The sequence below is a fragment of the Staurois parvus genome, unplaced genomic scaffold, assembly GCF_062004578.1.
Source record: "Staurois parvus isolate SC_StPar_1 unplaced genomic scaffold, SC_StPar_1.0 ptg000203l, whole genome shotgun sequence".
NCBI lineage: Eukaryota > Metazoa > Chordata > Amphibia > Anura > Ranidae > Staurois > Staurois parvus.
The window spans coordinates 585702-599140 of NW_028317999.1; the positions used below are offsets into that span (position 1 = coordinate 585702).

The 13439-nt window shown below is 39.4% G+C and overlaps 1 protein-coding gene across 27 annotated transcripts in view; it reads right to left on the reverse strand.

The window, feature by feature from the left end:
• DTNA (dystrobrevin alpha) overlaps positions 1-13439 on the reverse strand; it is a 339219-nt gene that overhangs the window by 12203 nt on the left and 313577 nt on the right. For 25 of the 27 annotated variants that reach the window (XM_089678322.1, XM_089678323.1, XM_089678320.1 and 22 more), the window contains 3 exons: positions 12803-12892; positions 946-1114; positions 477-603 (listed from right to left, as the gene is read on the reverse strand). In XM_089678322.1, the coding sequence (XP_089534448.1) occupies positions 477-603; positions 946-1114; positions 12803-12892 (386 nt within the window). The remainder of the gene's footprint in view (positions 1-476; positions 604-945; positions 1115-12802; positions 12893-13439) is intronic. The other 2 variants (XM_089678337.1, XM_089678335.1) reach the window with 1 other exon arrangement.

A 13439-nucleotide genomic window follows, 5' to 3' on the forward strand; every position in this document is an offset into this window, starting at 1 on the left:
CTGGCTGTAGAAAAAAGCCACAAACAGCAGCTGTAGAAAGGTCTAGTGTGCATGAGGACTTAGATGGGGGGCATATATTACTTTGTACTGTCAAGTTTATTAGTCACAGTCATAACAATAGCACTGTCACTGAAACGTACAATTTGCAGCAGCTTTCTAAGAAATACAATGCTTAGCACAGACATTTCCAGATTTCTATGAAGTGTCATATCTACTGTTATATTTGTCCATAAAGTCTCAAAAAAGAATAGGCCTTAAGTATCAAAGCGTCTGAAGAAATTGGTGTCATTATTGCTAAACAGTCCAGATCAAATGATCCCTTTTATTTTCCAACTGTCACTCTTCCAGAGTTGAATTAATTATGTTCTAGAGGGCTGTGCACACAGACACTTTGATAAATGAGGAACAGTATAAATTTGTTTCAGAGTTAAGACTATATAGTCTACCAGGCCAATGGATGGGATCTAATTCTTTACCTGGTAAGCTTCATCCTGTAACTTCTGTTTCAGATACTCTTCCATTTTCAGCTCATTTTCTAGTTGGCGTACAGAGTCATTCTCATAGGTTTCATCATCCTGCCTGTTATATGGGTCTTCAGTCCCCCTTCAAAGAGGCACAAGGACTCAGAAAGACTCTAATACAGCTATGTTATAAAGGCAACTATAGATAAATATCAGGCAGCTCAGAGTATTTAACATGCAGGTATCTAACTGTTGCATTATCCCTACAGGGGTGTCACATCTATCCTTTTGTATGAGGCCAGTATAAAGTAATTTTTCCGAAGATACCATTCCTTTTACAACAATAGGAAAAAGAGTAGGAGACTCCCTTAGTCCATGCATTGCATTTTTTAGTTTTTCAGAAGCCTTATATGACTGAAATAAACATAAAAACAAGTATAATTCAGCTCATAAATCAGCATTATTGACTCATAAGCATACATACATGTCAGCACGAATGTTGCCAGTAGCAGAATTATTATGGTTATATGCTGGTTTTCTGGCATGGATCTGGGCAAGGAAGGCTTTCTCTGAAGTTGGGGATGGAACCAAATCATCAAAGTGAACCCTTCCATAGTCTGTCTCCACGCTGCCTTCTCCCTCATTCCCCACATCTAGAAAAGTAGAGAAAGACACAGTCTAATATTTCCATGAAAAGACATTGAAAGGAAACCTCATTTGCTAAAACAAAAGTGTAATGATATAGAATTCTAAAATACTCAAACCATTTTTTAACTGAAAAAAAAAATAATATTCCATTTCTGCAGCCATTGTAAATTTCTCAAACTGTCAACATTTAATATTTCACTTCTTTGCCATATGGCAATTTGAGGGGTTTTATATATTGTATATGTACAAAATTCCCTGAGATATTTCCTGTTTGTGTGACTGGCTACCTGCTCTACAAGTCATTGTACAGACACTATTTTTTCTAATGCAAGTCTGTTTCTTGCCTAAAAGGATGTTGTAACAAAAGTCTATAATCCTACTGCTGCCTTCAAAATGTGTAGATTACCACTCAATTCACCATGAACTTAGATTTTCCTGCTTGCAGGGCAACAATCTACGATCCAGCAGACAGAATGACTATGACAGGGGAGGATTAACAGAGAGGAGAGCGCAGCTGTGCCATAACAGTGGAAAGGTTATATATGGTGACAGATGTTTTACCACATTGTAAACTGTCTGTCACTGCAGGGGCACACACGAAGCAATGATTTCCTATGTGTCCTATACACACTGCAATGTAGCGTAGTGCTGTGCTGCAGCAAGCTGTGGTAAAATACAGACATGCTGCATTTTATCTCAGCATACCAGGTCAATCGCACTGCAATGTCGGGCAGCGCATCACAACGCAGATGAGCTGGAGTGGTGAATCGCTCTGGCTGCTCTTCAATTTAACGGCTTTATAGTGTGAATTCATCCATAGTCTTTGCAGAGATGTTGGTAGGTAATACATAAATCAAGGCAGAGTTAGCAAATACATTTAAAGTCTATAGCCCCTGGACGTCATGTCTTTTACTGATGCAGTCAGGATGCTTTTTGTCCAGGTGGTCACAAAGTCTCCCCCAATGTGAGGTGGGCATGAAAGAGTTGGGAGTCTAAGGTTAGTGATGGAACTAAATTGTGAACCTGGATGTCTGGGAGAAACTAAAGGAACCTTCTTTTATTTCAGAGGTAGGAGATTTTTCAGCCTGAAGTGTATATTTCTATTTCTGGGGCAAAATGGTACTCTTCCCTTCCATGACATCCTTGATAAGCCTATCAAGGGAGGTACCAAAGAGATGATCTCTATCATTGCATTGTTGCTTAGCAAACCAACATTTTAGCCAAATAGTCCTTCACATGTGCACAAACAGGAGACTCATTCTGATGAGGCATAAGATATTCAAGCCAATCAGCACAATAGTTTAAGGCAGCCTTTCTCAACCAGGGTGCCTTCAGGCCTTTTCAGGGGTGCCTTGGCAATATGCTTAAAAACGGCCCACAAATTGTATACAAGCCAGCAGGTGGATAAAGCCTGCCTTTTATTTACACAAAGCTACAGGTTTTCATTGCGCACTTTTACAACCTGCCAGCTGCTGGTATCCTAACAACCAATTACATCATTAGTTGATATGTAGGACATCGGACAGACGTCAGGGGCCTGCACAGCATTCTTGTTTGCCCTTCCCGTGCTGGGGTCACATTAGCTGAGTGAGGGAGAGAAACTAAGGGAGAACACTGGTATACTAGTCAGTACCAGTTTGCAAAGGAATATTTGCTTTGGAAGAATAAATCACCTCTAATGTTGGGTATCCTACATGTGTGGATGTTGCTGCATTATGTAAAACTATAAGAATAGATACCGTATACCCTTGGTCCATACCCTTGATATCTTGCAGACTGACATGACAGCAATGGCCGGTTGCAAGTCATGGCCTGTTAGGAAGAACAGGGACTTAAAAAGGGTTTCCAGTCTCTTGTAAAATGGATTCTTAAACACTGGAATGTTTTGACAGGTTGAGAACTTGTAAGGGAGCCAGACTGGTAACTCAAGGAAATTCAGAAGAATGATGCTCTATTTCCGGACATTTGGAACACTTGGACCAATGTAACAATGTACTGTATAAGACATACCAACCTGGCTGATGCCATTGGATGATGGAAATTACTGAAGTAGACACCACTACTCCAATGATCTCCACTTGTTTCCGGGTCCCATGCTGAATAGCTGGCCTGATGCCTTGTGAATACAGGAGGTCAGCCACTGAGCATGGACACCATTCAAAGAATGCTTTACATTTTCTGAATGAATGCAAAGGCTTCTCTGATTGGACGAAGTGGACAGTGTAACATCACTATCCGCCCACTCCGCATAGTTCTGAGAATGCAAATCATTCTCCAAATGGCCTCTGTGCTGAGCAGCTGACCGTCTGTGTTCACAATGCAGTGGAGCAGCCCCAAAAACTTACCGCATTGGTGGTGTGTAGAACGCCCATCAAACACAGTACTGGAGTATTGGAGAGGGCTAATGCAGAACCTAGCGAAGCATATCACATTCCACACAGTTTTTGCCCCTCAGATAGGCATCCTCCCAAGGAAGTCTTCAGTGAAATGGTTACACTAGTGGGTATATCATGACCCTGGACCTACAGTATAAATCACTATTCGGCTAACACAGTGCACCATGTATCTGACAAGCGTTACAAGCAGAGCTAAATGTCCAAAGGTCACGTTATAGGCAGATTCTGAAATCTTCAAAATGACTTAGTTTGTACATGACTTAGTATACCCTCCTAAGCCAGGGGTCATCAAACTTTCTAAACAAAGGGCCAGTTTACTGTCCTTCAGACTAAGAGGGCCAGACTGTGGCCAATGGGAGTAGAAATTGTTCTGGCATCAGTGGGAGTAAACAGTACATCTTTGGTAGTAGAGAGAGGAATAGTGCCCCATTGTTGGTGTCAGTAGCAGGACTCATGTCCCATTGTTGGGGGAGGAATAGTGTTTTGTATCAGTGGGAGGAAGAATGCCTCAAGAGCGGGATAGAAGCAAGTAAAGGGCTGCATTAGACCCTGACCCACAGTTTAGAGACCACTGTCCTAGGTTATGCTGAGGATCATCTAATCCAAAAAACTGTCCTCATGGCTCAGACATTAAAGAATTCTGACTCAAGAAAAATATCTTTATGAAAAAGAAACATTTCAGACAAAATGGGTTTGCTTTTCTCTGAGGAGAAAAAAACACCCATTCTCCTAAGACACTAGCAAGAAAATGGAGAACAACGGGAGTGGGAGGGGTTATATCGGGCTGCCCAACAGCTTTTTTTGTTTGCCTGTGTCCAACCTCCGGTATGCAGAAATGAGAGCCAGCTGTCTCAGGATTTCTTCTGACCCTGTGTCCTTTAATTATTGGACTAAAAGTGAAAAGTGCTCAACAAGGTTTGCCTGGTTTTGAGTTGCTGTGCAGAGTAAAATACTATAGTATTTCATAGTCACTGGATCGAGAATTGACTCTTAGCAATGCTTCGTAATTTTGGTGCAAAATTGAAAGCTCCAGCTGCCAATAGCAGCAAGTTTTTGTTGACCCAAACTTTGGAGGGTGTCAGTGAGACGACCTCCATCCAATCAAAGGGGTGTGATGTAGCCATGCTGCAGCATTTATTATATTTTTCAAATATTTTAGACACTCTGTCAATGTCAGTTTTTCTAATTATATACACATTTCCAGATGACAAGGTTTTACCATCTGATAACTAACATATTTAATGAAATCACAATTTGATGGACATCAGACATGATATATAGTTTATGCATATTCTTCTTGAGAGATTTAATGTGTACCATATGCCCTCTGGACATCATAGTATAGGAATGTTTGGTATCAAATGGACTTTTATTCTCTCATACATTTGTGCAATCTGTGTAAACCATTGTTATTACTGTATCATATCAATAATGTTAAAAATATTTGAAACCTAAATCTGTGTGGTTCAAAAATAGACTCACAGGTGTGTACTGTAAAATCATACCAGACAGGCATTTTACAATATGCTTCTATTAAACGAATTTGACCTAATGGAGGTTAACAGATCCAGCTAATGGAGCTTAATGACACTCAGCCTGTGTCCTGTCAAAAATGCTGTAAACTGGAATGCATTATTTTATCAAGTGTGTTAAATCTCATGAATGCCTAGTATAGACAAGATATTAAAATCTGACAATTTTCGTAGACCTCCTTATTCGCACAGATGTAGATAAGGAAGATTCCCTTATTACCACACTGAAGATGATGATAATAAAGAATGACCTCTGCATTCAGAAATAGGTTTTGGAAAGGACATAAGAAGTCAAGCATGAATTACTTCAGAAGAGAGAAGGGTATCACTCTTTAAAAAAGCTTGCTAAGATTCTTGCACTGTGTCTATAGCTCATCCTCAAATACATTGCTTTATTAACAAAACTGAAGTTTTCCTTCAATAGACAACCAAAGCGTCCAGATACAATCAGTTTGTGTATCTTGATAATAAGCTCACAAATCGCATAGATAAAGCATTGCAATTGAGTTATTAGCCATTATTTCTGTGTTTTCCCCTTATTTAGGTACCTTTCAGGCCCAGGTAGGAAATGAAACCAGGAACCAAATGCCATAGAAAATCTATGAATATATAAATGTAATAATACTATTGCTGTCACCTTAAAGCGTACTTCATGACAAAATTAAAAACAAAACAGGCGTATGAAAAACCTACATATTTCACCATGTCCCATTCCTATAACCCTTTTGCTGCCAAAACAGTTTTATTTTTCAATTTTATTTTGGCATACATGTTAAAATGAACATTTTAGGCCTGAAATTATTTAAAACCCCCAAAATAAACAGTATATTTTATGAACGCTGAGACCCTGTAGAATAAAATGGTTGCAGTTGGCTTGATATTTATGTTACTGGTCATCAAATTTATATTTTCAGTAAAATATACACTCAAATTAATTTTAGAGCACACAGTATAATACCCTTTTCTTTTGAACATAAAAGATGAGGTTGCATTGAGCTGACAGATACCAAATACTTTATATGTTAAGCCTCAAAACTGTGCGTGCCTGAGAAATGGCAAAATTCGAAATCCATGATAGTCCATAGGCGAAGCTTTAACTCTTTTACTGACAGGCCTTATTCTTAACTCCTAACCTCAGGTGGCCAGATCATATTTACAATTTTTCATATTTTTTTATCATGTTTTACTATTTTTTACGTACAGCTTTGAATGTTTGTTGAATACCTCCCACATCATACATTTTCTGAAAGCACAGTACCCATGGAGTTCATAAATAACAAATATTTGTAAATTTTAAATTGTGAATTGTTGCAATATGGTTAAAGTTGAATGCATATCTCTTCATACTAAACATCTAGAGGTTGGCTTCACACTTACAGTATACATTTTAATAATGCCTAATCTGCAGTGCTGCACTGTATTGGTGTGCATTGCAGTACAATAGAGGCATACTTTTTATTGCAGTGTTTTTCAACATGCAGCAATGCATTGTAACGCACTGCCCCACACAGAATTAAGTGAATGCACTTTTAAAAAAGTGTAATAAAAAGAAAAAAAGAAAAGCAAGCAATGCACTAGCACAACATGTGATTATCTGCACCATAACAAACACCCACTGGTGTGACTGGCCCTTATTGTGCTGGTGTACCACAGTGCACACAACGTGCACTACCATAATGTATTGGGGCTTTTTGATTTTTGTGTGGGTATATTTTAAACTTATATTTAAATATTTTAAGCACTAAACTACTAAGCTTTAAAGCTATCTGAATCACCTCTAACAAAAAGCCAGCAGAAAAATTAGCATTCAATGGTTCGTTTACATACCAGTACTACCGCTGATGTTAGTACATGGGTTAAAGACCCTGCAAGCATACAACAATATCTTCAATGTTTCTTATAAGCTGTCTTCCACTACAATCTTCACCTAACCCTAAGCAGCTAGAGTTTGAACTGAAAAAAAAAAAATCACACAACATAATTTGGGGAAAGTGCTGCCTGAGAATGCCTAGGACTGCCTGGGGGGAATTGCACAGTGTTTCTCTGTAGGTGGTGAGATTTTGCAGTGTACCAACTCTTAAGAGAGATTTGCTTGCAGTCAGAGAGAGCAGATGAGCCTGGTTGTTTTAAAACATGTGCGAGTGTAACTTTTATCTTTAAAAAATGTAAGTTGTTGGATGTTATGGAGAGCACTATGGTTTCCTTTCAACCTTTTTGAGTTCATGATCATGCTGGGAGATCTGCATCGAGTGAGCTGAATTTGTTTATGGAATTAGTCCTATCCTGGCTTTAAAGAGGACATGCTGTGCTAGACCTTTAACCTCTTGCCTACAGGGCACTTATACCCCCTTCCTGCCCAGGCCAATTTCCAGCTCTCAGCGCTGTCACACTTTGAATGACAATTGCGCGGTCATGCAACACTGTACCCATATGAAATTTTTATCATTTTTTTTGTGACAGATAGACAGATTTGGCTCTTTCCATAGATTGGTGATCCACTGTGTCCGAGGGACACAGTGCACCGCCGATGGCCGCGCTGCACTCTCCTTGAGCCGCGCATGCGCGGTGAGAATGGGAGGACGTCCTCCTGGAACGAGAGAACCACCTTGCACCCGTCATTGGACTATATGGCGAGCGGGAGGTGGTTAAACAAAGAACAGAGGTATACCGCTCAAGCAAACAATCCAGATCAATCCACAACAGGTGCAGGCTCTGGCTCGCCACCACACATGATGCAATAGGCAATAGGGTCCGCCACACACTGGAGGATAGATGAATATAGTGTGTATTTATTGATCCACAGGACACACAAAACACCAGGACATGAATACAGGACCTGTTAACGCGATTCACACGATCTCGTGCTTAATCATAACTAATTAACAAAATTATTTTGTTTTTTGATTTTTATAGTAATGTGATACACAATTTGTTGATTTATTTTATTTATGTGATACACGTCATTATGTATTATTGCAATTGGTGATATGTAGTAGGTGCATGGGTATATAGTATATGATTTGATGCACTAGATAGGATTGATTTGCATGTATTTTAAAAATACACAGAACAATATCTGTTGATATGTAAGAAAAGCACTGAGCTCTAAAGTCCTCTTCAGGGCTGACAACACATAATTTTTGTGGACTGAGTGCTGCCAGCCTGGCTCAGTTATTTTTTCTTTTTTGCTAAACTGCACAACCATAGTCATGCAGTGGTCCTATTTGTTCAATGGTTTTTCATTTAATTCCAAGCATCATATTGCAATATAGACCAAACCACATTCATCTCATTTGCTTTCTATTAGATTGTAGATGAAGATTCCAGTTCCTGAATCGGGGTAAGCTGTAATGTGGTAGTGTTCAGCGAAGATGAGAATAAGGTCAGAAAGGTCTTTCTGCACCTACGTATGACCTTCCTGATATGTAATTTTTCTACTATGGAAGCTTCATTTTTAAAGCACCTGCCAATATGCATTCACTTGACGTTTCATGCACAGTAGATACTGATATTCCAGCAATGACTAAATGGTTAATCTTTCAAACTGAATAACACCTGCAGCTTTGTCAAAGTTGCACTGTAATTCTTAATGCACTCTCATAGCAGCATATTTAAGGTGATATTGTGGCACGTTCCCAATTATGGAGAAATATAAAGTGACCTGTGATGGCATTTCTTTTGTGTGCCTTTGAACTCTATATTTAAGCAGTGCTTTTAGGTTTGCATCGCATTCACTTATTTACACTTATAAAACGTTTTGTGTGTTGACCTGTTGTGCTCTAGTCAACCTATGTAAATTAGTGCTTTCTGTCTGAATTATACAGATATAAAGACCATTAAAACCACAAAAAAGGTCTTTGAACAAGGTATTCATGTATATGTTTATGAAATAGAACGCAAAGTGGAATCCACAAAAAACATTTTTCTATTTTTCTTTTTTAGCCTAAGAAAGACTGACCTGAAAGACACCTTCTTGCTCTATACCTGTCACTGTCCAAAAACTTTTATAATGCCTTTGATTACTCAATCATCATGAATCCTCCTTGCCTGCAATGACCTGTCACCTAGCAATAGATATATTAAATACATATTTAATTGGTTATCAGGCTCATAGCGTCAGTGCATCTGCACCCTCATTTTCCCTGCTGCCCAGGGGCGGACTGACCATTTGGAAACTCGGGCACTGGCCGAGGGCCCGGGGTCAGTAGGGGGCCCCATGAGATGCCCCTGGTACCTTTTTCATAGGCTGTTTTGCTTTTGGGCAAGGACACAGGGGCCCCATGATCCCCTATTGCCCGGGGGCCCCATGAGTTGTCAGTCCGCCCCTGCTGCTGCCTAAACATAAAAAAAGTGACGTCAGAAAAAGACCGAGTGGTCCATCCAGTCCGCCCTTGTTTGAAGCTATTTACTGGCTCACTACCTCTGTTGGAAGTTTAGTCCAAGTATCAACTACTCTTTCAGTAAAATAATACTTTCTGAGATTAGTATTGAACTTTCCTCCAGGTAGTTTAAGGTCATGTCCCCGTATTGTTGATTTTGGTTCATGTTGAAAATGCTGCCCTCCTGAACCTTATTCACCCCCTTTATGTATTTAAAGGTTTCAATAATGTCTCTCCTTTCCCTTTTTTCCTCCAGACTGTATATGCTAAGTTCCTGAAGTCGCTCTTGATATGTTTTATCCCCCCAGACCATTTACCATTTTTGTTACCCGTCTCTGGACTTGTTCTATCTTATCAATACCTTTTTGTAACTGAGGTCTCCAGAAATGGACACAGTATTCTAAGCGAAGTTTAAATAGAGATCCACATTGCCTTGAAAAAGTATTCATACCCCTTTGAATTTTCCACATTTTGCCATGTTACAACCAAAAACATAAATGTATTTTATTGGGATTTTATGTGATAGACCAACACAAAGTGGCAAGTAATTGTGAAGTGGAAGGAAAATGATAAATTGTTTTCAAAATTTTTTACAAATAAATATCTGAAAAGTGTGGTGTGCATTTGTATTCAGCATACTTTACCCTGATACCCCTAACTAAAATCTAGTGGAACCAATTGCCTTCAGAAGTCACCTAATTAGTAAATAGAGTCCACCTGTGTGTAATTTAATCTCAGTATAAATCCAGCTGTTCTGTGAAGCACTCAGAGGTTTGTTAGAGAACATTAGTGAACAAACAGCATCATGAAGGCCAAGAAACATACCAGACAGGTTAGGGATAAAGTTGTAGAGAAGTTTAAAGCAGGGTTTGTTTATAAAAAAAATCCCAACCTTTGAACATCTCATGGAGCAATGTTCAATCCATCATCCAAAAATGGAAAGAGTATGGCACAACTGCAAACCTACCAAGACATGGCCGTCCACCTAAACTGACAGGCCGGGCAAGGATTAATTAGATAAGCAGTCAAGAGGACCATGGTAACTCTGGAGGAGCAGCAGAGATACACAGCTCAGGTGGGAGAATCTGTCCGCAGGACAACTATTAGTCGTGCCCTCCACAAATCTGGCCTTTATGGAAGATTGGCAAGAAGAAAGCCATTGTTGAAAGAAAGAAATAAGTAGTCCCGTTTGCATTTTGTGGGAAGACATGTGGGGGATACAGCAAACATGTGGAAGGAGGTGATCTGGTCAGATGAAACCAAAATTTAACTTTTGGCCTAAAAGCAAAACGCTATGTGTGGAAGAAAACTAACACCGTACATCACCCTGAACACACCATCCCCACCATGTTGCGAGAATCATGTTGTAAGGATGCTTTTATCCAGCAGGGGGTTAAAGCAGGCAGTGTTGTGTTGCTTAAAATCTTTGGACCCCACAGGGGGGAAATGCAATCCGAGTGTGTTTGACAGGTGGTGAAGCAATGATATTTTGCCTCCACACCACCAGATTTAAACCCATGATTGCTGTGCAATGCACACAATTGCGTCACAGTAGTACGGCAATTAGAGGTTCAAATCAGGTGCGATGAGGTGACACTGTGTCCAGTGATCTTTGATTTCTCCCATGTTTTTCGGGTAGATCTCTACCTCTTTAAGGTTTCCTACCCCTGGTTTAGATCAAAGCATATTCATGTGTTAGAATGGCCCAGTCAAAGTCCAGACCTAAATCCAATTGAGAATCTGTGTGGCAAGACTTGAAAATTGCTGTTCACAGATGCTCTCCATCCAATCTGACAGAGCTTGAGCTATGTTGCAAAGAAGAATGGGCAAAAATTTCACTCTCTAGATGTGCAAAGCTGTTAGAAACATACCCAAAAAGACTTGCAGGTGTAATTGCAGCAAAACGTGGTTCTACAAAGTATTGACTCAGGCAAGCTGAATACAAATGCACGCCACACTTTTCAGATATATATTTGTAAAAAAGTTTTAAAACCATTTATTATTTTCCTTCCACTTCACAATTATGTGCCACTTTGTGTTGGTCGATCACCTAAAATCACAATAAAACACATTTATGTTTTTGGTTGTAATATGACAAAATGTGGAACATTTCAAGGAGTATGAATACTTTTTCAAGGCAATGTGTACAGGGGAATCAGGACCTCCTTCCTCCTGCTGGTGACCCCTCTAGTGATGCATCCTAGAATTCTATTTGCTTTCTCCACTGCCTGGCCACATGGTTTGCTCATTTTGCAATCATCTGAAAAAAGGAACCTTAAAGTCCTAAAAAAGTTTTGCTCTTGTTTACTTATTGTGTGGGTTAGAACCCTTGTCATCGTTATTTTCGTGTTTGACAGATTTCATGTTAACTCACACCCCTGCCCTCCCTTGTTACGACAAACGAAATTGAGGGGGCACAAAGCAGCAAATAAAAGGATCTAAACCTTCCCTGTTTTATCTAAAAATTGGAAAACATCTTGGATGCAGTATTACACAGTAAATGTATAATGCATACATCTTTTCCCCCTTCACACACAGTTGTACTGAATGGAACAGGTGATGGCAGTACAATACTCTGCACTATAAAGCCAGCCATACATGGATCAAAATTCAGCAGGGACTGACCGAGACTCAATCCGTGTATGGGCAGGCTGATTCCTTCGATTGACTTAGGCACAACCAGCCTGTCAAGATTTTTTACATTTTGATTATTGCCAACTATAGCTGTTAGCAGTAATAATTGCGTTCTGCTTGCTGGGAAGGTTCCCTGCACCTGCCCGCTGGCAAAACACAACAGCACTGTGGGAGGCATTCCCTCCTCAATACTGACTATGTTGATGGGAAAATCGAGCAATTTTCCTTCCTTCCACCCATGGTAAAAGGAAAGAAAATTGTATCATCTATGGGCTGCTTTTGTTTCCTTCCAACAACAACCTTGCTCTTACACACGCTGATTACTGAGGTATGCATTAACTGTAATAAATTCAACAAGTGATGAGAACTCTGGGAAGACGGATACTTGAGGATGGTGATGCAGTTCAAAAATGTCATCAGGTGCAGGGGCATTTGACTCAGAAGAACGATAAATGTAATATACTTTCAGGTGCCTCGGAGTTGCACTGCTTTGCTTTTGAGTTTCTTCTAACCATACTTTGGTTTTTGAAATTACGTAGATTTTTTTGGGGAGGGGGAAGACCAACAGTTCAGAGGCAAACAAAGGCAACTGTGCATGAGTCCAAATGATGGAGCTTCCATTGTTCGGATATGGAGGACTCCCCTTTTCCCCCACCCATACTAAGTGGTGACTCCAACTAATGGCATTTGTACCTTTAAATCCATTCAAAAATACTGTTTTAAGGCACCAGGGTGTAGAGACATTTTCTCACCTGATTTGAGCTCCTTCACTAGAGAAGACATGGTATTAGTGATAGAGTCAGCTGCCACTAACAAGTCATTCCGCAGATTTCTTCTTGCACCTGCCAGATCAAAGTAATAGCATCATGCAATATGATCCAAAGCAGCTTACATTTACTTTTCCTATAGATTTGTATGTCATGTTAATTTTGTTATGTCTAAAAATAAATTTAGACTGCTCAGTGAAGTCTGAACTACTATAGGATCTCAACTAGTTGGATAGAGCTCATGTATTAAACACAGCCATTTACTGTAATGAACAAAGAAGAACGTGCCGCACTTGCAAACAAATATGGCAAATGGTGCTTAAAATCTATGGTCTAATCATCTAACCGCTAAAAAAAGCTCACTCTTAGCATTGCATTCTTGTTTTTACAGTCTAATTTAGTAAATTCTGAATTTAGGTCTCTACTTGTAAGCATGCCTATATTATATTTGCTATATACAGTACATGGTGACACCAATGGTTGTCCTTTGAATTATATCTATTAATGTTATAGTTATAGAACTTTAATTATATATATTGATATACCTCAAAATATAGTATATTACTGTATTGTTTATAAATTGATACAATGTTGAACCTAAAATGAAAAGTCTATCCAAAAC